The sequence below is a fragment of the Argiope bruennichi genome, chromosome 9 (assembly GCF_947563725.1).
Source record: "Argiope bruennichi chromosome 9, qqArgBrue1.1, whole genome shotgun sequence".
Taxonomy (NCBI): domain Eukaryota; kingdom Metazoa; phylum Arthropoda; class Arachnida; order Araneae; family Araneidae; genus Argiope; species Argiope bruennichi.
Genome location: NC_079159.1, coordinates 69,458,058 through 69,482,269, shown reverse-complemented (window position 1 = coordinate 69,482,269; position 24,212 = coordinate 69,458,058). Strand labels below are relative to the sequence as shown.

The 24,212-nt window shown below is 29.1% G+C and overlaps 1 protein-coding gene across 2 annotated transcripts in view; it reads right to left on the bottom strand.

Moving 5' to 3' along the window:
- LOC129984692 (hemicentin-2-like) overlaps nucleotides 1-9,810 on the bottom strand; it is a 580,433-nt gene extending 570,623 nt beyond the window's left edge. For both annotated transcript variants that reach the window (XM_056094630.1, XM_056094631.1), the window contains exon 1: nucleotides 9,462-9,810. In XM_056094630.1, coding sequence (XP_055950605.1) covers nucleotides 9,462-9,624 — 163 coding nt within the window. In that variant the 5' untranslated portion in view covers nucleotides 9,625-9,810. The remainder of the gene's footprint in view (nucleotides 1-9,461) is intronic.
- Between the last annotated feature and the right edge of the window lie 14,402 nt (nucleotides 9,811-24,212).

Below are 24,212 nucleotides of genomic sequence, written 5' to 3'. Positions count from 1 at the left end.
AACCCTGTATGTGCTCTAATCATATATTTATAAATGTTGACTCTAGGATTAGAATAATAATAATCACGTTCACTAGTCTCAAAGAGCACAGAACAAAATCAATACAGATTTAAAATTTTATATTACAGTGGAAATAATTTACGAAAGTCACCTTTCCAATCTTCACTTTAGTCAGAGAAACTCCATATAAAACAACCAAGTTTGAATTCCGGTACAGCTTTCGAAACGCACCACCATCAATATTCAGAGGATATAGCGAAAGTGCTTTAATGTCTGAAAACTGTCCGAGGAGTTGTTTTATTTTATAGATTTAACAAGACCAGAACAACTTCTAAAGTCACGTTCCAAGAATATCAAACTTGAAAGCCGATCATCAAATCGAATGAATAACATGATTTGCCTTATTCATGAGAGATAGGATATGAAATTTATTCTTTTGTTACTAATTTATAGTGTTTAGGGATTTATATTCGGTGACATCATGTTGGTCCAGTATTCTTTGAATTTTTTATAGTATTTCACCATAGACAGTGGATTTTGAAATTATATGGGTAAGACTCTTAATGTGTAGCTAAAGTGCAGAAACTGATGAACCGCAATTATTTATAAAGTAACTGCACTTGCTACAAAATTAATAGGTCTTTTTATAGATTAAGGAACGATTGAATAGATACAAATTAATATTATTGATTGTAAAAACAATGGAATATTTGTTAATAAATGCAAACATTTCTCAATAATTTTTTCAATATAATATTTTAACATATCAAGTTTTTAAAATGGACTAAGAAGTAAGTTAATTTTTGTGAACTGTATAGATTTATAATCATATCGAATTTTAAAAATCCACAGTCCAATCAAGAGGTAAACCCAATGTTCTAAACAAAGAATAAAAAGAGTTAATATTGTATAGTCATCTAGTTCTTAGCTATATTTAACGCTTCAGGCCTCTAGCTCAGCGAGAAGGTGAATATTCTTAAATCAGTTTAAAATCGACTGCAAAATGTAAATAAATAACAAATAGACCCGAAAATAAGTTAATATTGTATTGTCATTCAATTCTGAGCTATGCTTAAAGTTTCCTCTAACGCATAGGGACTAATGACGATGGGGGGGACCTCGAAATGAAGATGAGATGCTTCCGGTATGGTGGTTGGATCTCGCCACCCTGGTGGGTACATAAATAGGTGGGGGATCTGGCTCCTCCCATCGATGACGGGACGTACTTCCTTCTGGAAGGGTTGTACCGTGGCCGGTGATGGCCCTTAGCACTCAACCACAGTCCCCACCAATGTTGCTGTTGCGGCGGTCGGTCATTCAGTTTTCCTTGTGCCTTCGGACGGGTCGGAGAGTCAGTGATATGATATGACTAATGCATAGGAACATCAGTTAAAAGTCGCTTGCAAAATTTGCACCAAACACACAAGGAAACAGACGAAAAAAACCGAGTTAATAAAAATATGTTAAAAAAATACATAGCTTTGTTAAAAAGATAAAGTGAGATGGAAGTATTATCTACATTATTATAATCTACATAGAATAATCTCATCGCAAATGTTTATTAATAATATTTTGCATTAAAATAAACTGACCATTCCATATATGAACTTTAAAAAGCATATATAATCAAAACGAAGGAATATATATAATGCAAAAATATGAAATCTCATCTTTCGAAAGTTCGAAATTCCACCTGCGATCGCATGAGAAACATACATTTTAAGCCTACGGTTATTGCTCTGTAATCGATGCTTACACTAACAATTAATCAAAAATTTATGATCTATACATAAAAAATTGCTTAGAAATGTGACCCTCTCATCCAATATTAGTCTATTTTTAATTCTTAATGGGCCATTACGGACCAACGGACTTAATGGATAATTATAAGCTCTACGGAATAATCATATTGTATATTTTTGATAATATTTTTCATTGAAAAAAATACAATAAACTGATGATTCCAAATATGAACATCAAGAAGCATAAATAATAAAACGCAGACAGCTATATCGTGCAAAAATATAAAATCCCACTTGCGAAAGTTCAAAATTTCACTTGGGATCGCATGATAAACATACATTTTAGTCTACGGTTATTGTTCTGTAATCATGGCTTACACTAACTATTACTCGAAAATTTATGATGGATACATAAATCTTAAAAAAATTGCTTATAAATGTAACCGCCTCATCCAATATTGGTCTATTTTTAGTTCTTAATGGACTACAGACACAACTTCGTCAATGATTACATTTACCAAACGAAAGAAACAATTCTATCATCAATTTCTTCCTCCAGGACAAGAGCAAGGTTATGTCACTTTACACAAAAGTATAAAAGGTTACGGAGAAAAATATAGTGTTCCCGAGAAGCATTTAATCTATCATTAATATCCGTCCTTTCCTTCTATGACGGGGGTTGTCAAAAGTTAGTAAGTTCTCGTCAACTGTCCAACGGGAACTGATAGACTCAAAGAAGAGTTCTTCATTCTTCGTGAAGAGTTAGAAATTCAGGGTGGAAATTCTGAGCACTTTGATGATTTCTCTGGTTTCGAAGTTCTAATGTCAGTTATAACTTTTTGAGATTCGCTCACAGCTTTGGCACTAAATTTTGAAACAGATTAACAGAGATTATGTGGTATATTTAAGCGTATTACTGGTAGTAGGTTATTTCTAATTTTTAGTTATAACATAAATAATAACTTATTTTGCATTGGGAAATCAGAAAATTGTTGTCAGTTTGAAGCAATATTTGGTAATTTCTAGACAAAATTAGATTTAAATATAGCCAATAGCCCAAAATGTCCAATAATATTGTAACAATATTATTGGACATTATTATTCCACGGTATCCTACGGCATTAGGAAAATCCACCGATATCGTAGATATATTGTTACGATATGTGCTAATAGAGCTGATAGCTCGTTAAAACGATATAGCTTCATTCGAATATTATTAATATAGCAAACTGTAGTATCGTCATATCACCAACTACAAGATAACTCGTAATTCTCGTTCTTGCGCAGGAAGCCGAATACGAGTTATCTCGTAGGAAGTTAATAAGATTAAATCGAAATGACTTCTGCAATTGGAGACCATCAGTTTGGATTAGCATTTATGGTATTAATCATTGAATGGAAATAGATTTTAGTGTATAGTTTATTATATAATGTTTCCAATAAGAAATCTTATTCATCTACAGATTGATAACATTATTAACGTTGTAATCCTCCAAATCCCACTCTTTAAGAGCTGAAAACTTCCGAAACTGAAATTCTCAGCTTTTTGATAATCGGCAATTCCTCTAAATACAATTACAGATAACAGTATCACTGTATGAAAGGAAAAAATGACATTATTCAATAGAAGATTGTTAATATGTAAAAATTTTGCCATGTAACATTTTCATCACTGTCGGCGGTTTTCAAAAGTTAGGTATTTTCACTTGTTACATGAGAACTAGTAGCTCCTAAGCGAATTCAGACGTTGCTCCGAAAAGTTAGAAACTCTGACTTGAAATTCAAAAGACTTTGATGATTTTATAGTTCATTAAATCCAACTCTTTGATGTAGGAACGTCAGACAGCACTTCAGTTTTGACCCACTCAAAGTTTTGGAACTTCATTTTGAAGGGGTTATGACAGCGAGATTTCAGAAAATGTTTCTGAACATGTTCCGTCGTAGGCTGTTACCAACATTTTGAAAATTTGGAATATTTAAAGTTTAAAAAAAAAACCAACTTTCAAATAAACAAATTTAAGCGGAGAACTGACATTCAAATTTCTAAGCTTATGTACTTGTTTTCTACAATGTCAATAAAAGTTTATTATTAGTTCTAGATTAGATCACGCTGCTCAAAATTAGATTTTGAATTTCACAAATAATATTTTATTTCTTTGAGAAAGGCTTAAAACAAAAATAATGCAATTTAGTATTGCGTAAGAAAAAAAAAAATCTCGTATTAAAATTTCCTACACATGTTTTTGAGCCTTTTATTTTATTCGAAAAAAAAAAAACAATTATTACGCCTACCTTATATAAATAAAATCCCAATATTTTTAAAGTTGATTTTTATGTTAGTTAAATGTCTTTACGAATTAGGCATCTACAGTTTTTTTAAAAAAAATATCGCAATTTATTAAAAAGATTTATATAAACATATCAAATTTGGACTAAGTGCCTTTTCAGCAGCTTCGATTTTTCGTAACTAGATGAATCCGAGAATTCGAAAAAAATATTTTCCCGAAATAACATAATATTGGATACTAATTATAAATACATTAATATCTCTTTTACTTAATTACAGTTCAGAAGTGGCATGTCACTTTACGGAAGGAAAAGGCCTGGTAACTCAAAAATAAAACAAGATTATTCAGTAAATGTTTTAGCATTATACGCAGTAATGAATTTAGCATAAAGTAAATGGAAACTATGTATCATCCATCTTTTGCAATTTATTTAAAATTTCGCAGAAAAACCATAAGTTTATTTAAAATAATATATCTTCATAGCAACTCTCAATGAATTCGTAAATACTTTCGAGTTATCCAATCAGCAAGCAGTAAAAAAGTTATACGAAATATCAAGATTTTTGATATTTTAAATAAAACTAAATATATTCAGCTAAATGTATCTCAGTTGCTCTAAAGCAAATCCTGAATTTTATAAAAGAAATGTAATGAAACATTTTATTTTTTAAACTATTTGAGAATTAATAAAGCAATTCAACTTATTTTATAGTTTTCGGTCGACTTTTAATAAAAGATATGAAGATAAAAATAGAATATTTTGTTTAAAAAATTAAAGGCGGAAATTCAAATAAAAGTAATTCAACTGAAGATATATTGCAACGAAACGCTCTTTAATAACTAAAACCAAACAATTGCTTTTATCTAAATTTTATACAATACTTAAATACTTTTGTTTTGCTTAATGACATTTATTTGAACATGAATTAATTTTATTTTTTTAATAATTTTTAAAAAATGTTTACCAATAAAAATTATAATTTGTTTATTGAAACAATCAAGTTTTCTTCATCGCATATAAATATTAAAAGAATGCGCATATATCGCAAATTGATAATATGCGGTATTTAATTTAAAACAGACTTATTAAATATTTTAAATACAATTAAATTTTATTAAGCTATTTAGTTGACCCTAATAATTCAGTTGCATAAATACGATTACGATACCATAACAAAACGTACAGCTGAAAAAGCTCAAAAAATCCCAAACGATAATATAAATCACAAAAACATTAAAAATATATTAACAGTTTCGAATAATCTGATGCGTTAATTTTTTTTAAAATTCCAAATAGTCTACTTTTCCAAAGTTTCACAATCCTTTGCATATTGTTATAATAATTGGCTTATAATAATTATATATATTTATAATAATTATATATAGCTTGTGCACTGAATTCCGTTTTCGCTGTTTTGTCTTTTTAAATATAAATCATGATTTTTGAGATTCACATTTTCCATGGCATAAAATGAATGTCATTGCATCGTTAAATGCGAGAAAATTAAAGTTCATGATTGATTCTTTTCAATCCTTCTTAAATATGTTTCAAACATTTAAAAAGAATGCTTTTAAATTAAAAAAAAAAATCATTTACAATTATTTTTTACATTAATTTATCCATCATAAAAATGTTAGCATAAAAAATAATATTATAATACAATAATGAAAGTTCGACATAATACAGTTATATTAACACTCCACTGAAAGAAACAAAAACTTAAAGGAAAATGAAAAATTTCTTTTTAAATATTATTGTTGAAAATAGTTTACACTGATAAAGAGAAAATAGATTCGTTTAGAATGAAAGTTCTTCGCAAACGATTTTTCTGGAAATGTATTATTTATGTAGATTTGCAAAATAAATTCATTCTGTTTTATCATGAGAATTGTCTAACATTTCTTTTCTAACAAGCTCTCCTTTGGGGAAATATATTTTATTTGTGTGTGGCATATTTTATTATGAGTCCAAATTAATGGTGGCGGCAATAAATAACAGAATATATGCAGAGAATTCTAATAAGGAATTTTATTTCAAAACTTCAATGAAATGTCTTAAAATTATTTTCTTTCTGCATTTGTTTGAAGAAAAAAGGAGTAAATATCGAGGAATCTAAATAACAGCTTCTTGTTTAAGATTTTTCCCGCCCCAACTTAAAAGCCAAAGTTTTAGAAACGTTTTACAAATTCGAGTTACATCTTTTTTGGTGATGTTAAGAAGAGCAAATGCTTATTGATCAACCAGGGCAAGGTTGGTTGAAAATTAAAAAAAGAAAAAAAAGAATGAAATTTATCATTAATTTATACAAAATATTGAAATTCGATTCTTTATAAGATGATTTCCTATATAGACTTAAGCGCGAATGATATTTAAAAGTATTTGCCGCTAACAAGAATTAAATAAAAGAAAAGAAAATGCTACTTATAATGGTTTAGCGTTAAAAAGATTTGAAATTATATTACCTTCTAAAACCAATAAGAGTGGTCTTCCTAAAGCTTTCTCGCATACTCTCTAATAAATGTATTTTTATATTATTATCCGCATACCATTAGCGAACAGAAGCAAGAGCCAATAAATGTATACAGTTGTATATTTGACGAATGATCGCTGAGGCACAATCATTATAAAAGTACCAGAAAAACAACTGCGTACTTTGACTGCATATTTTTTAAGAAAAATTAAAACAAAAATTTGACAAATAACCACAATTGTAAATATAAAAATCACAGACCAAATTTCAAAAATTTAAATCGCAACTTTCTTGAATTATCGCCAACTGACAGACGAAATGTCAGACAGCTAACTGCCTGACGAATTTGCCACCAAATTTGATACTTATATACACTTTAGATGGATAAAACTGTATAACAAATTTTATATATCTAGCTATCTTAATTTCTAATGATTTTTAACTTATATTTGGATAGAAGGTTCAACAGCCTCTAATTGAAGTTAGCTCGAAATTCGATAGAAATCTTCAAAATTGGAGCAGAGACAAAATTTTAAATTCCACAAGCCTAGATCAATGCATTTTTGAGTTACTGTATGCGCAAATTGACAGACATAGTTCCAAAAATGTGTTTTTCGGTTTCAAGGAATCAAGAAAACGTGAGAATCATCAAAATCTGGAGTTAAAATCTTTTAACGTTTACAGCGCTTTCAACTTATATATTTCATGTACGAGAAAATAATAATAATAAAAAGGAATTTTAAATATTTTTCTAATCCCACTATATAAACGAATCTTTAAAGATTATATTTCGAATCAATGGATTATAAACATTATTTTTGTAATTTCAGAAATTTGAATGAGGAATGGGAGTTAAATGGAGAGAAGCTTTTGAAAAAAGTTATAAATATTGACAGATCTCATCAGTAAATTCTTTTTTTTATGCTATTTGAAGACAAAATTAGCGCTTCTACATAATTGAGGACGTCTATTACTTTTATTTTATGAAGCTGATTTTTTTTTATTTGAATGAAGCTGAGCTTCCAAGATGAAATCAGGTGAATACAGGAAGAACATATTTGTTGGCGGCTAAGCAGTAGAATTGGGAAGTAAATAGCGTATTATGTTAAATCTCGAATATCGATGCGCGAGAGCGTAATATAAAATTCTTGAACACTGGCTCACAGGAATTTTTTGTGGAAAATCACTGTTTTTTTGGAAAAGGGTTTTTATATTTTGCCCGATAATTTAATGTATAATAATTTTATTAAAAATAATTTATGTACACTATTTGGTGACAAAAATAATAGTTCCAAATAATTGAGGATTTTTATTTTATGGATGAATATATTGTTCATCGTTCATTTAAATGTGACTGAGCTTCAAAGATGTAAGTAGGTGAACACAGGGAGAGCATATTTGCTGGCAGTAGAGAACAGCAGAGTTGGGAAGTAAGTGGCGTATTAATTTAAATCTCGAATATCGATGCGTGAGGGCGTCATAGAAAATTCTTGAACCGGGGCGCTCAGGAATTTAATGTGAAAAATCGCTCTTGGCAAAATTTTTTTTACTATATTTTTAATGAAAATTGCATGAATAATGAAAAATTATTTATCATTTGGTGACAAAAATAGCGTTTCTACATAATTGATGATTTTTATTACATTGGTAAATATATTCTTCACCGTGCATTTGAATGCAGTCGAGCGTCGAAGATGGAAATAAGTGATCCCAGGGAGAGCATGATTGTTAGCGGTTTAACAGCAGAATTGGGAAGTAAGTGGCGTATTATATTAAATTTCGAGTATCGATGTTCTAGGGAGTTACTGAAAATTCCTGAACCGGGGCGCACAGGAATTTATCGTGGGAAATCTCTCGCTCTTTGAGAAATGGTTTTTATATTCTGAATGATAATTATATAAAGAATCTATATTAAAAATTATCGATTCCGCTTGCATAAGTCACAAATACGTTATGTATCTTATTCCTGATTTCCACGTTTAAATATGTATAATCAACAAAATTTATTGCAGTCGGGCATATTTGGATTATGTTTAAATGCTACTGGTACTAACTATAATAAATAATAATAATAGTACTATTAGTAATATATATATTTTTTAATAAATGAAAACATTCAATGAATGTTGTATTTCATATTTCTTACTTCACATGCGTTATGGGAAAAAGAAAATAGTTTTCTTTTCTGAAGCGATATTCTTTTCTTAATTATTTTTTGAATAAAGTTTATTTATTCATATTTGGTAATTACTGATGGTACAAGTATAATATTTTTGTTTTCAGTTTTTAATTAAACGTTGTAAATAACCAAAATTTACTACATTTTAATATTAATTTTAAATTCACAATTATCAAGATTCTAAAAATGTTTTTGCAAATTGTTGCAACTACGTTATAACAACGATACCGAAATGTTGAATTATCTGAATTTAAAAAAAAAAATATGAAAAATGTTTTATTAAAAAAAGGCGAATTATTGTTTGTTGATTAATGATTAAATTATAAACTTTCTTGGAATGTTTAAAGGAAAAAAATTGATCGTTCTAATTAGAAAAACATTTTCAGTAAAATTTACATGATTGTAGTAGAATAAATTAAAAATTTTTTTCAGAGAAACCTTTTTTTATATCGAAAATTAGCGCGCACGGGATATTTTCAATTTAATTAAAACTGTTTCTAAAAATTAAATCATTTAAGAGCATTTTTTAAATGTAAGGATATAAGGGGAGGGGGAATGTGAAATATTTTCTAAAAATAAAAATAGATTAAAATATAGACATGAAAAAAGTTTGCAATTAGATATGGATCATTATTTTCAATGTTTAAAATACAGAATCGAAATCATGGCATATCTTTAAAACAATAACCATTTAACCCCAATCAACATCAATTACTCAACTTCAATAATTAAATAAGTAATTAAAAATCAACAAATTTTCAAACAACACATTTCTACTGACCTGTTATTTCTGATGCATTGGTAGCAGCGGTGTTGAAGCCTCCGCCGATGGCATTAATACCTAGGCCGCCCGTGCCGTCCGACGGCGAGGCCATGGCAAAAAGTAGGGTAGCCACGAGGCTGCCTAACATCCCTAATGGGGGGGCCGTCGTATTCCGATCCATTTGCACAGCACAGCGAACAAGTAAAAACAAACCAAAAAAATCCGAAATATCCTTAACTTTTTTCACCGATGACAGAGAGTAAGAATTCACAGTAATTCACCGCACAGCAGCAGTGATTTTAACTAGAGCGGTGAATCCAGTGTATCAGCGGAGAGCATTTCTCCCGCACTGTGGAGGAGGCATGAATATCGGGACACTTGCTCGTACCCCAGTGACGGGATGGGGAGGGGATGGGAAAAAGCAGCAACGGAGTTGGAATCAGCCGCGACATGCGTGGCGCCATCTATTGACTCGTGTGGGAGTTGCTGTTATTTAAATTTTTCGGTAGATATGGAAGGGGAACATACAATGACCGTTAAATCGTTAATGTTTCGTAGGGGTCAGCGGGTGCAGGCGACACGAAATGATTCCTCACCTGCTAACGGCTTTTCGGTATATAATTTCAAAACAATCTGACAACCACATGCAACTCGTAATTTAAATTTTCCAGCAACCTTTAGTAATTTATTTTGGATGCTATTCGTGCGATATTTCAGTGCACAGTAATAATGTAATGTTTCAATGTAAGTAATATTAAAATAACTACATAATATCCGCACGTTTTTTTTCCAGAATTTATTCGGGTTCAGGAAGATATTTTAAATTTTATTTACATTGAATTAAAGCTTATTATTTAATAACTTAAACTTTTAAAATTTGTAATTTAAATTTGAAAAAATTCGTTCAGTTGAAATTCTTTTTTTTCCTATTTTTACAGCTTATGGAATTGATTGCGCCAATATGATCAATGAGTTTGAAGGATCAATATTTAAAGTAGTCGCAAAATAATTACATTTCTCTGGGGTTTTTTTCGAACAATTTTAATGATTGACTATTCAACTGTAACTATATTTATAGTTTTAATTTATTTAGATTCTTAATTTTGGATTTTTTTTTGCGAAAAATAAATATTTATTCGAATGTTTTTGATTTTTTTTTACTATGAAGCTTATGAGAAAAGTAGCATTCTTCTATATATATATATATGTATGTATGTAATATATGTAATGATATTTTAACTCTAATTTCAATTCAATTAATTTTCAAGATTTTATCTTAATTTAGTCCATAGTAACTTCATTCTAAAATATTCTCTTATTTCGTGATCCAATTCCACATTCTCTACTTAATTAATTCAAGATAAGCTTTATAAAACTGCTGAATCGGCCAAACGCCGATTCTTTCACACGCTCGGCATGAAGGGGTAAAAATGTCCAGTAAGCACATTCTTTCTTAAAAGATCCCTGTGTTTCCCTTACATGTGATTGACATGCGTCAGAAATCCCTATCAGAATCTTATTAATATATTAGCACTGTGGAGAAATATTTTCCCTATCAAAATCTAAGGTTATATAAGGCGAGGGATAATTTATTTCGGCCCTTCTTCTCCACTTCTGGTTTTGCAACGCTTTGTGGCGGACGTGCGATGTCCGCGCCTTCTTGTAAATAATCATGCTTGCCTCCCGGAGAGAATAAATCGAACTTTAAAAATTAAAAAGTCTCTTTACTGTCTTCAAACTGCATCCTGCTTCACAAAAAATAATGTTACATATATATATATATATATATATATATATATTAAAAAAAAACTATTCGAATATCTTAAATTTATTTTAAAACCCAATAAACCATGAAAACTATACAGCTTCAATACATTTCAGTTGTCATTCCATAATATGTAAAACGTATCGAAGTTCTAAGCATTAACACCTAATGCATTAAATTCTGAACTAACCACTAAAGGAAGGACTTGATAAAAACTGAGTTTACACTTTCGATAATTTGAATCGAACGATTTATACAAATAATATTTCTTGACATTTTTCATGTTATCTTTTGGTTAAAACTGAAAACAAACAAACATTGGTTTAATTTGTAATGTGTTGAGTTAGAAATTCAAGAAAAGAAATAATATACTCTTTAAAAAAGAAAAACTTTTTATTTGATAATTTCAATTTGTGACTCCAAAAATATTCATTTACTACCCATACAAAGACAATTAAGAAGAAAAAAATTATTTTATACGGGTTTCGAACAATTTCTCTTTATTATCTGTCCATAATTACTTATTCACAAATTTGTAGTTTCAAATAAGATATCAATTTTAATTTCTCAGATTATTTCATTCAATGAGATATTTTAGGTTTGTTTCATGCTGGTGTCGAGTGATTACTCTGTAAAATCTGTAGATAAATATTTATTCATAATTTTATGGTTTCAAATACAATACTAATTTTAATTTCTTAGAATATTTCATTCTTTCTGAATTGGAAATTTTAATTCTTTACTATGCGAATTTTGAAAACTAGTTATAATTATGAAAACATTAATTTTTGTTTTAGTATGATTCTGTACTTTTCGTCATTATAAAGATGCATACTATTTATTACATCCTTATATAAGTGATCATAAAAACGATCGAAATTTGGATTAGTTTTTCTTCCCCGTTTCAGCATTCAAAGATTCACCAGTACAAAACCAGGTACACTAATATTTAGAATGCTTTATGATATAAGTTTTTGTAGCATTAATTTTTAACTATAATTAGCTTAAAATTGCTATCTTATTATAAAACGTTTTTTTGCTTATGAAATGTTAGAATTATTTTCAGTTTTATTACAAAATTTAGAACAATCCATGATAATAATTTTAATTTAAAATGATATATGATAATGATTCTGAAAAGGTGAATTTTTAAAATATTAGCTTCGTTTGGGTGAATACTTTATTGCTGAAACCAAGATAGAAGAGCTATGCTCATTTTCTGCATTACAAGCCGAATCACAAATCGCAATAACACAAAAGACGTCGTATTAGAAATAGAAAATAGTTTACTTAGAGGAATTAGAAAATAGTTTACTTAGAGGAATTCATTTTTAATTGCAGTATCAGGTGATTGGATTCGATCAAATAAGGTATGTTCTTGCATATAATAAACAGATGAGATATAAAGCTATTGAAAATAATGTCTTACATAAAATACTGAAAACAATGAATGCTTAAAATTCATGAACAATAAATTATGCATAAGAGATTAAATTGAAAGTTAAACACAACTAATATTTCGGTAAACCAGCTAATAGCCAGAGATGGTTAGTAATCAATAAAGATTTGAAAAAAAAAAAAAAATCAAAAAATTAGAAGCTGAGCTCTACATATTTAGAAGAGGGAAATTAGAATCAGTTGTCATTCTGATGATTTCAGAGGTAAAATTTTACCAGCTTTAGCGTGATAAGATTTATAAGCTAGCATTCAATTTGCAATGAAAATAAAAAGTTGTTTAAAATTCTATTCGATACGTCTCCAAATATTCTCATTCGACAAACACATAACTGAAACTTAGGAATGAAGGATATTTTAGAATCAGTTGTGGATATGAAAGGAACGATTCCATTCTGTTTTCGTGCAAAATGGAATCGCTCCGTTCTATCTTTTTGTATTCACTTATATAAAGATGGAATGGAATATAAAAATTATCCCGTGTTTAAGGTCATTGGCATTCTTCACTATCTGAACTCATGAAATTAAGAATAAATTTTAAAAATAAAAATCAAAGAAACAAACCTAAAACTTTATTACGATACAATATTTCGATGGTTTTAATCATAACCTACACATTTTTCCCAAATGGTGTAGGTCGAAATTATATCAACCTTGGAATATTTTTAGTTTGATAATGTGCAGCATGCGTTCGTTTCATCAAAGACGCTTCAATTTGGAACAACAGTGGAACTAATGTATTCATATAAACATATACGAATATAGTTTTGTAAATGTGTAAGTATCCAGACATATCTGAATTGTTTTTCAGACTAGACGTTTAAAATTTGTCGCTAAAAATTTCATTAAAACTTTTTGATGTTAGTCCCTTGATTAAAAAATACCCTAGAAAATTAAACCTATGTTTTTTGATGGTCTCTTTTGAAAGGGAATTTCATATTTGGATGATTTAAATAATAAAGTACTTTTACTTGGTATAAAACTTCATAATCAAAGGAGTTATCAAACAAATGTTTAAAGATTGCTCCGATTATTTTAATTTATCTTACTTAAATCATAATTACTATTACCATCAGTTGCATAAATCTGTTATGCTTGTATTACAAATTATGATAAGTATCAAAGAAATTATTATAAGCAGCTTAGTCTACGGTAACTAAGAGATTAACCTTCTTCTGTTTAGAAGATCATAGAGATGAAATAGAAACCTCTTGGCTTATTTGGGCTTGTTCATTTTACTTTCTATTGCCTAGTTTAGTTAGATTAACTTTTCGTTTGTAACGACGTGTCTGAGTGGTGCATCGAATTCTAGAATTTCATATTTGAATTTACATTTAAGTGAAAGTATGGAAATTAATTTCAAAGTAAAAAAATCATTTGAAAACGTTTAATAATCTTAGGAATACTTTACGTTGAAAAAAAAAGAAGGAAAATTTTAATGAGGATATCATTTGCCCAAGTTAACTAAACGCAGCAATCGCTGTGTTAATTATATTTTCAAATATAACTGCTGTGAGAAAGATCAAAATATGTTGTTGTTTCTAATGGCACTTGACATTGACAAGCCCGCTGATGGGTCAGGAATTTTAAGCCGAAAGAGCGTCTCATTTTTCAATAGCGCCATCTAGGACCAAGAGTACATCTTAGCTATTCATGCGTCACAACCCGTTTTTCGGGGCGGACTTCACTCACTCACTCATCCACAGATCGTAATTTAGACCTCAAGCAGGGAACGATCACCTCTGAATCAGTACCCCCAGTGGTATTACTCTCGACATGGAGGATTTTGTAATCACGACAGATTTATACGTTCTCCAGCCACCACACACACGGAGAGTCTTCAGCCGGCGGGTTTGAACTCGCAACCCAAGGGATGCGAATCCAACGCCCTACCAACCAAGCTATTCCGGAATTGAACAAATAAAGCAGCATAGCAAAATATGATTAGAAAGAGAAGAAGGTAAAGAAAAAGAAAGAATTGTAATCTTCAAACAATTCTAACTCCACTTTAACACCTCCCGAGTGAGAAAAATACATTTCTCAAATTACGTCTGCCCGTGAACAATATACTGGCATACTAGTTGAATTAGATAGATGAATACATCACATTTGTGAAATTCTCTCAAATGCTGAATGAAATCCATCCACGTCTGTCTATCTGTCTTTCTGAAACTATCATTTCAGACCTGAAGGATTTGGTAAAGAGATTTCATCCAAATTCGTTCTCTCCCCTTAGAAATATTGGTTTATTTCTCCCGAATTTTGATTTTAATCTGTATTTTTGCTGGTTTTTGAGATTTGATTGTCTTTTTCAGCTCCTTAATATAATTTGTTTTTCCTTTTAACTTTAAACTAACGACAACCTTGTTTAAAAATTTTTGGACTGGCATGAGTTATATTAATAATTAGAATTATTTTACATGGTTTATTTTGAATCTTGTCTTCGGCGCAGCGTAGTATATATTGACTTTTGTACCATAAAGCATCTAATTCCAATTCCTGTCTTTGTTCTAAATATATATACGAATACGATATCAGGAAAAGCTGTTAGAACTGGATAAAAAAAATTGATGAACAGGTTTCGATCTAAAATATGTATCTATAATAAATTTTTACACAAAATACTCATTTATCAATCTGTGGTCTTGTATGTATTCAAACTCACAATAGCAATGATTTAGATAAATAGAATTTTGCGCACAGTTTTAGAATCTGAAGTGTATATCTGCATCAAATTTTGAATTACAAACATCAAGGATTCAATTATCTGACGGTCCCCACTTTGTCTGCATATAAATGCATTCACTCATAAACGTAACAATTTAAAGAAAGGAAATTGAGTATATGATATTGTTTATAAAATTCTAGCTTTGTGGAAATTTTCAGCTTGTCGAGTATAGAGAGACTAAAATGCATATCGTTCTTTTATTTGTTAGTTTTTTTATTATAATCTGAAGTACGAATCTCTCAGGCGTTGGAAACTGACAATTAAAAGGGGAAAATTAAAAAATAAAAATAAATATCTTTGATTTAGACAAATGTCTACAATTTCACGCAGGGAATAAAGGATAGCATATTTATTAGAGTGTATGCGAGAAAGTTTCAAGAAGACCATTACCGCTCGTTTTTCTCAGTAACACATCAAATTTTACTAAAAACATGGCAATGAAGGGGGGGAAAATAGTAGAATGATTTGTCAGAGGTGAAGAAAAGTGTGGATTTGGAAAGCAGAAATTCTTTTTTATAAGCTAAACAATAATCTCACAATCGAATGAAACTTTGCTTCCCATTCTAAAGTTTCCTAATTCGAAATTTTTCTGTTTTATTCCAGGATTGATTTCAGATTCTAAGGCAGAATAATTACTTATCAAAAACAGACAGAAATGTTTTTACTTCTGAAGTATTAAAGATAGACATTCCACTAGTTGGGGTTAGACTTGAATCAAAGTAATAATTGCCTACTCAATATAATGTTGGAAAATTTCGAAAATTCAAGTTTATTGGATGTTTATATGTGTTATTGTTAACAAAAATATAAATTTTACAGAATAGTTTGAAAAACTACTAAGAGTGTTATTTTGTGTTATACTTTTCAGATTCGTTGACTTGTAGAATCTGTCAAACTTGTCTAGACTTTTTGTGATTAACGATAACAAAAAATAAAAGAGTGTACTCGAATTTATCTCTTTCATTTCCTTTAATATTAATATGAATCAAAGGGTTGAAGATTAATAACAAAATACTCTTGAAAAAATGGTTAGTATTTATTATCATGCGAGAACCTGATGCTATTTTGGTTAGGAGGTTTTGAAGCTCGAAATCGCGTAGGTAATGAATAAAGCATAAATGTCATATTTTCATAGCATAAAAATCATATATTCATAGCATAAAAATCATATATTCATCATCTTTTAATCGCATATATTTTTTACCTGCTTTTACCAGTATTGCATTGTAATTATGTATGCTTCTTTGACAGCAGATGCGTTTTTAAAAGATTGACATAGAACTATGACATCCTAGCTGTTATTTTCATGGAATTTAATTTTTTTAGAGGAAATTGAATAGTTTAATTTTTATAGTATGTTGAAAAAAACTTCACAACTTCACACGTGTTTAATAACAGTTTTGATAAAAGTATTTCCTATATCCCCTAATGGGGAAATATCACTTCATTCATTGTTAAGTGGGAAACATTAAAGGATTTGACTCCGGTTCTAAGATTAATCCATAATGAAATGTTTTATGATGTCAGAAATTAGAAAATAGCAGTTTGTGTTTACAAAAATATTATTTTCATAAAAATTCTATATAAATTAATATTTTATCAATGTATTGATAAATAGTTTATCATGTTGAAATCGCATTACGACGGAAAGCTCGTTATTTATCTTTCAGACGTGGCATTCCTTTTTGTAGGGGTTTGCTGTTTTGGTTAAGGGATTTTGAAGCTCGAAATCGAGTAGGCAATGAATAAAGCATAATTGGTAATTTCCACTTTCAATTTTTTTTTTCTTGGCTGGCAAAAATGTTTTGGAGCCTTTGTAAACCGGTTTAAACTGGTTAATGACTTGAATTAATTAAGACAAATAATGACTTAACAATAGTTATGTTCTCACATGATAACTTGAAATTTGCAATTGTAGATTTCATTTTTTCTTACTATACTTTTATTCATTCGTAAATATGATTTAGTTTAATCTTGATTTAAAAAGGCATATCTTATTTTCATCAATGCATTTACTTTAAACTATAACTTTTTCTAAAGCATCTACTTACAGCTTTTTCTTAATGAAACGAACCCATTTCATTTATCCATTGTGCTATTTATTATTGCATATTGCAATTTTTAATTTTCTTCCGATTAATATATTATGCAATCATTTTCGAAACCTAATTATAGTTTTAAATTATGAGAACTGTTCTTAAATGCCGTTGACTACACTTAAATGGGATTTGAATTCGAAACCCGTTTCCTCCATAGATAAGCTTTTGAACGTAAATCTGGTGCTCGTTTAATGTGGAAAAATGACCTGCAAATAAAAAAGTTTGGACTGGCGGACTCGCTGGTTTTATGACCGCGTTCCGAAATTTTATAGTTGACCCTAAAATGATCCTTTTTTTCGCAAACATAACTTTAATGAAATTATTATTAATTTAACTTAACAATAAGGAGTAGATATTTATATAACGAGGGGATAAAAGTCTTTTAATGATAAGCTTGATAAGTGGAATATGAGATAGCAACTAAGAAGCGTTGAAATTTGACAAGCTATTGAGTCTTCGAGGAATTTTCTTTTCTTAAAATAGTTTGATGTTTGGAGAAAAATCTGTAAGATTATGAACAGAAACAATCCGAAGCATTACAAACAAAAAAAATTTATAAAATTACAAACTAAAACAATTTGCAAGATTATAAACAGAAAAAAATTATAAAATTACAAACAAAATTTTCTTGGAAAAATGAAATCCAAATAGTATAGCGATACCAAATATGTGTTGATCTGCAAACAGAAGAAAATTTTTGTGAGAGAGCGCCACAAATTCTTACGCCATAAACTATGAAAAATGTAATTGAAATTAGTAAAAAGTGTTATTGAAACTAAATTAGGATCAGTCGAGATATGTTTCCCTCCCTCTCTTTTTCATTTTTTTAACACAGAAATTTTACATTAAATTGTTGGTTCTCCTACATTTTTTAATATTCAATTCTCCCACTTTAGATAGCCATAGTGTCCTAAAAAAGTGAAAATGTGGAAATAAAATTTCATAAGAACAATTTTATTGGTTTAAATTCGGTTTATTGGTTGGTTTTATTGGTTATTCTAAACGAATCACCGTTTGCCCCTAGTTATCAAACTGGATAAAAGAAAGTTTATGGAAAATTCAGCATTTTTTTTCTTTGGGCTTAAATAAAAAGCACTGAATCCGTGAGGAAAAATTTGAGTTATAAATATATAGGGTGTTTATTTAAGTAATTCTACCTAGCATTACTTTGAGAGCAACGAAATAATTCGCCACAAATTTTACGTGTCGGTATAAAAGATTGGCAATGTGCTGCCCGGACAGATCGATTACAGCGTCATCTAGTGACAAACAACGGAATCAGATTTCCTTTCTGGAAGATGGGTGGAAATACGGGAAATAGTGAATTACAAAATTTTAGAGTGTCTCCGATTTAGTACGAAAATAATAACTTGAAGGTAATAATAATAAGACTCAAACGTGTAAACACGCTTTAGTCCTAATTTCTAATGATTGCTAGCGTTTTATGTCTTGTGCCAGTAAAGTGTTAGAAATAAAACAGAAACAGTAGTAATTGGCGGCCTTTATTCGTAATTTTGCCATTTCATCGGGTCATTATTTACTGCCCAAAAGATAAACTTTTCTTCTGCTTTCATGAGTTATTACGTCACTGTTTTGGAAAATCGCTACCAGACAAATGCTCGTTTTACACGTTTTGTTTTTAGTATTATTGCACTCGAGGTATTTTTCTTTTCATATCAAACCGAAGACATTCTACAATTTTCTAATTGGCATCATTCTCTATCTTGTACTTTTTTTTGAGATAAGAATGGAAGTTATGTTGTTTGTCACCAGGGGACACTGCAGCTGATCTCACTGGTTCAAAAAACATATGATAACTATTACATCTAGACATCATGTTTGTGGCAATAGTTATAGCCGTTCTCAAATTAAAATGGTACCAAAAGACTTTAGTGAGCACCCTCTACAAATATTAACCCTTTGGACTCGAATGTCTTCTCTCAGTCACCATTCAAGATGGTGCATTTTATTTATTTATTTGACATTTTATTTATTTTTTAAATTTAATTGTTAAAAATACCTACAGAATGTTAAAGAGATGTAGATTAATTTTTCAGCGAAACTGACCTTAAAACAGCTGCTTGTAATTATTTTTTGGTGTAATAAATAGATCCATGTATTAAATGAATAATTATGCATCGAATTATCTTTCCACGTGAAAAGGATTAAAAAGGCTTATATAATGAATTATAGGACTTTGATTGTTTAATTAGGTCAGGCTTGGATTTTAAGAAGTGAAATCGGAAAAAAGTAGTTAAGTTTTAATTTTTTTTTTTCGAATTTAACGAAAATTTAATAATCTATTTAAGTACATGTTATCTTTGTAAAACGGAGAATATTTCATTTCCTCATAAAAAATTACGATTAGATGTAGAAATCTTTTTAAAAATATCAGGTTAATTAACTTTTTATTAAAACAAATAATTTTTTTTAACATTTTTTCGATAATGGAAACTGTCTAAAGTTTTCAATTATTTTTCAATTATTATTCAGTTATTGTTCGATTATTTTTAACAAACTGTATTGCTACATTTAAATAAATATATAGAAAATTTTCATGGAATCTTTCATTTCTCAATTTAAATGGTTTAAATGCACGTGGAGTAATTATTTTAAAGAAAATGAAAGGAAATATGAAAAAATATTTATTCGTAACATTAAGTAAAATTTCCCAAGTTTAGAATATTTCGAAAGTTACCTTTGCTGTAGTTCATTTGAATGGATTCAAATAAAATTATTTATATAAATATAGTAATACAGATATATTAAATATTCATTTTGCAATAAATGTTGAACTAATAATGTTGAACTAATGTCTTTTTAATAGTCATTAGTTATGGATGCTTCAATATGCAATATTTCATGTTTTTCGCTTAACGGGAAAAATTAATTTGAAAATATTAATTTAGACGATAAGAAATTAACCTTTGCCTTCCAGTTTGCCAAGAGGAAACTTTTTCGGACAGCCGGACAGACAGACTTCTTCTGAGTGGATCGCAGATACATATAATTCCATAGTTATATTTTTTCCGGATGCCTTAAATCTTTAGAATGAATTTTTCAATGACTGTCATTTTTTCTCTTTGTATGTATATATTGTATGCAAATGGAGAAAAATTACAATCAGTCAGGACAATGACTTGCCATTATCCAAAATGTCACATACAGTGTTTTAGAAATGCTTTTACTTTGGATAATAAAAGGACAAAAACAGAAGGGAAACTGTAGCAGACGATTATTAGACAAATGTAAATAAGCCTTTATTGTTGTTTGATAACTGTTTTCACAGATCTTTAATTCATTAAAATTACCAAATTTCGTTGGCATTATTGACAAGAGGATTATATAACAATTGCTATAACAGAACAATTCTGCAAAGTTGTTCCAAAGTATAAAAAATAATTCTATTTATGAATAAGAATTAATTAAAATGTTGGAAATTAAAAGTAAGTAAATTTAATTTTTACTTCATTTTTAACTGAATCGAATATTTAGACAATACTTGTATTTATTCCAATAATAAATCGAATTCCGAGAAGAATAAGATGCAATGAATGATAATATAAGAGAAAATACTTTGTTTTCGCAGAATCAGTGTAGAAACTAATCTAATAATGCCTTGATAAATAATTTTTTAAAACCCGAGAATAAAGTAGAAAATATTTAAAATTTCCATTCTTTTCATCGATGTACGTCAACATGTTTAGTTTCAACACTGCTTAAACATACTGTTGGTAAATGTTTCGTTTTTGAAAGCCAATCGTAGTTTGGTATGTCAAGTTAATAAAAACATATTTTTGCCCGCCTTATTTATTTTAATAATCTTTGCAATTCGTGAAATTTTACAAATCAGAATAAACCAATATTGAAAAGAACCAAGAAATACAATCTGAAAGTTTTATTTAAATATCAAATATTTGATTTAAATATTTGACTTTTGAATAATCTCTATTATTTTGTCTTGATACAGACAATGATTCATAATAATTTTATTTTACTGTGATTATAAGAAAAACAAGCTATGTGTTATATATTTTTTTGAAATAATAAATCTGATGTTTGATGGAAGGTATTTTATTACTTTTAGTATTTAATGTCAACTCAGTCTGGATTAGCAAGGGGAAAATATTTTTATCATAGACGGTTTCATTTCTATTCTTTCTGCAAAGGTTAACGGTTTTATTGAATTTTATTATTGAGGAAATAGACTGTTTTGTTATCACTTTGGATTTCTGTTTTAGATAATTAATAAGAATTCATCAGTTACTACCAATACGAATATTTGAATTTTATTTATTTTCCCTCCCTTTTATTTAACTCGCTTTGTCTTATAATAATAAAGATGGGACCTTGTAATCGATTTATATTTATTTATTCTCGCAAACTCCGTACAGTTGTGTGTTTTCGATGTTAAAACACTACTTTACTTTTTAAAGAAGTCAATTTTAAAGATTCAATTGATTGATTAAGTTAAATTTTAATTCTAGACGTACAGCGCCATCTGATGTGAATTTAATAAAGATACTGTTTAAATTTCTATATGTATGTCGCTAATACAAATAAAAGAAAATATGCTTGTGTTTGTGTTGCATTCATTTTTGCTCTATAGGTTCGACTCTTTGACCTAAAGCTGTCAAATTTGGTACTTATGTACTCTGGAGGATGACTATGAGCATCTATGGAGCGATTTTTTTGAAGTTTTAAATAAAAGTTTTATTATTAAAAAGAATTAAGCAAGTTTCTGATAGCTTGAAAAAAACCTAATATTCTGGCATAAAATAATTTTTACACTATTTTTAGTTCAAAAATTACCTTCTCAATGATACCAATTTAGTTGCTGAAAAATTTAGTATAGATTTAATTAATATTTAAAGATATTTTTATGAAACTTTTGAACAGTATTTTCATTATTGCGAATGAAATTCAAATATTTTTATTGTCGCACTTTAATTTCATCTTTCTGTTCTCCATTTTTGACAATAAGGTTATGAAGAGTTGGTTTTTTTTCTTATATTGTATAGGTTTCTGTTTAAGGCGCGCTTTGAAGGAAATTTTGGAATATTGTGGCAATTATAGACAGCATTTACAGTTAATGTTAACTTCAGAAGTAAACAAAGGTGATTTTTTTGAATTTCAAACATTTTTAAGCGTTTTTAAAGTATCTGTTTCTTAACTTGTTTTTTTTTCTTTTTGAAATACGATGATTTTTCTTCATTCGATCTTAGAAATATTTACTCATTATATATCCTCTGATATATTAAATAAATCATGAATTATATTCTATAGAATGTAAAACAGCTCTGCAGTGTTCTTCTTTCTATCTTTATTTTTACGAGTTATTTTTTTAAATGTGCTTTTATTCCAGAAATACGTTACTGGATTCATTGAAATTTAACGAATCCCCTTTCAAAATTAACTTCAAATTTTAAACAAAAAGATAGAAAATTAAGAAACTTATAGCACAAAGAACGCAATTGTGTATGGTTTCTAAAATAGTTCAAATTGCATGACTATTCAAATTTGAAAAACTTGAAAATATATTCCTGAAAAAAGCCAGTAAGTTCCTATTAAAGTTTCAGTTGGAATTTTACCTAACAAACTATTCAGGGGAATCAGCTGGTTGCCAGAGGCGGCAAGCAATTATAATAAAATTCTAAATTAATCCTCTCATACCAAAGATCATTCGAATACTTCATAATACAGGAGGACCTGTTTTTTTCTTCTTAAAAAATAAGAAAAAATCCCTACCCTTGCTGAAAATTGCAATGGTAGGCCGCATTCTTAAGAGGCTGATATACAAAAGGGGACCCCGCTTATCCGATGGCTATTGAGAAAATCTAAGTTCGGGTTCATTCCCTGTTTCCCAAACCCATCCCGTTCGTTAGGGTATCTAATAAACAAAGCAAGCGCCTGGGAATTCAATGAGTCGCACTTAACGGAAAAAAAAAAAAAAAAAGGAAGGACATTTCCAGTAGGCAGACAGAATGATATTTCAGTTTTCACTAGCCAGGCGGATAGATATTTCAATTTAGTTTCGTTAACTACTTAACTGTTTTATCTTCTACACTATCTAATAAGATGACACCTTCTATTTTGAAAATATTTTCTTATTTTGATTTAAATGGAAATCCATTGAATATTTGACTTATCTATGTATTCTAAGTAGTTTTAATATTGAATTATAATCGTTGTGAATGGTTTATGTTTTGCTTACAACTATCAAAATTCGATAAATCGATGCACGTATAGCAATCGGGCAAAACAGTTGAGCAGTTAAAGGGGCGTTTGGGGCTTTTAAGAATTAAAAGAGCTAAAAATTTAAAATGAAAAAATAAATAAAATAATTATAAAATTTCTTACAATTATGAGGCTAATTACCTTATTTTTCTTCCATAAAAAATTAGAGAAATATTATGGTATGAATATTGGTATGAAAGTTTCTGCACTTATCTCCATATAAGATAGAGAATTATATTGTCAATTTGATGAATTTACTTACATTTTTTCATCAGCGGCAAGCGACGCTTTCTCTCTGAATGACATAAACGTGATAATGCTTGCAGAGTGGTATATGCTTGTAAATGTAAAAAACGTGATGCCATATGCATGGTGGAAAAAAATTGCTTAGAAACGCTATAGGGTAAATCAATGGACCCAGAACTACTAAATTGTGGCACGCAATTACAAAGGGTATTCAAATGAAAAGGTACGAAACGACACTG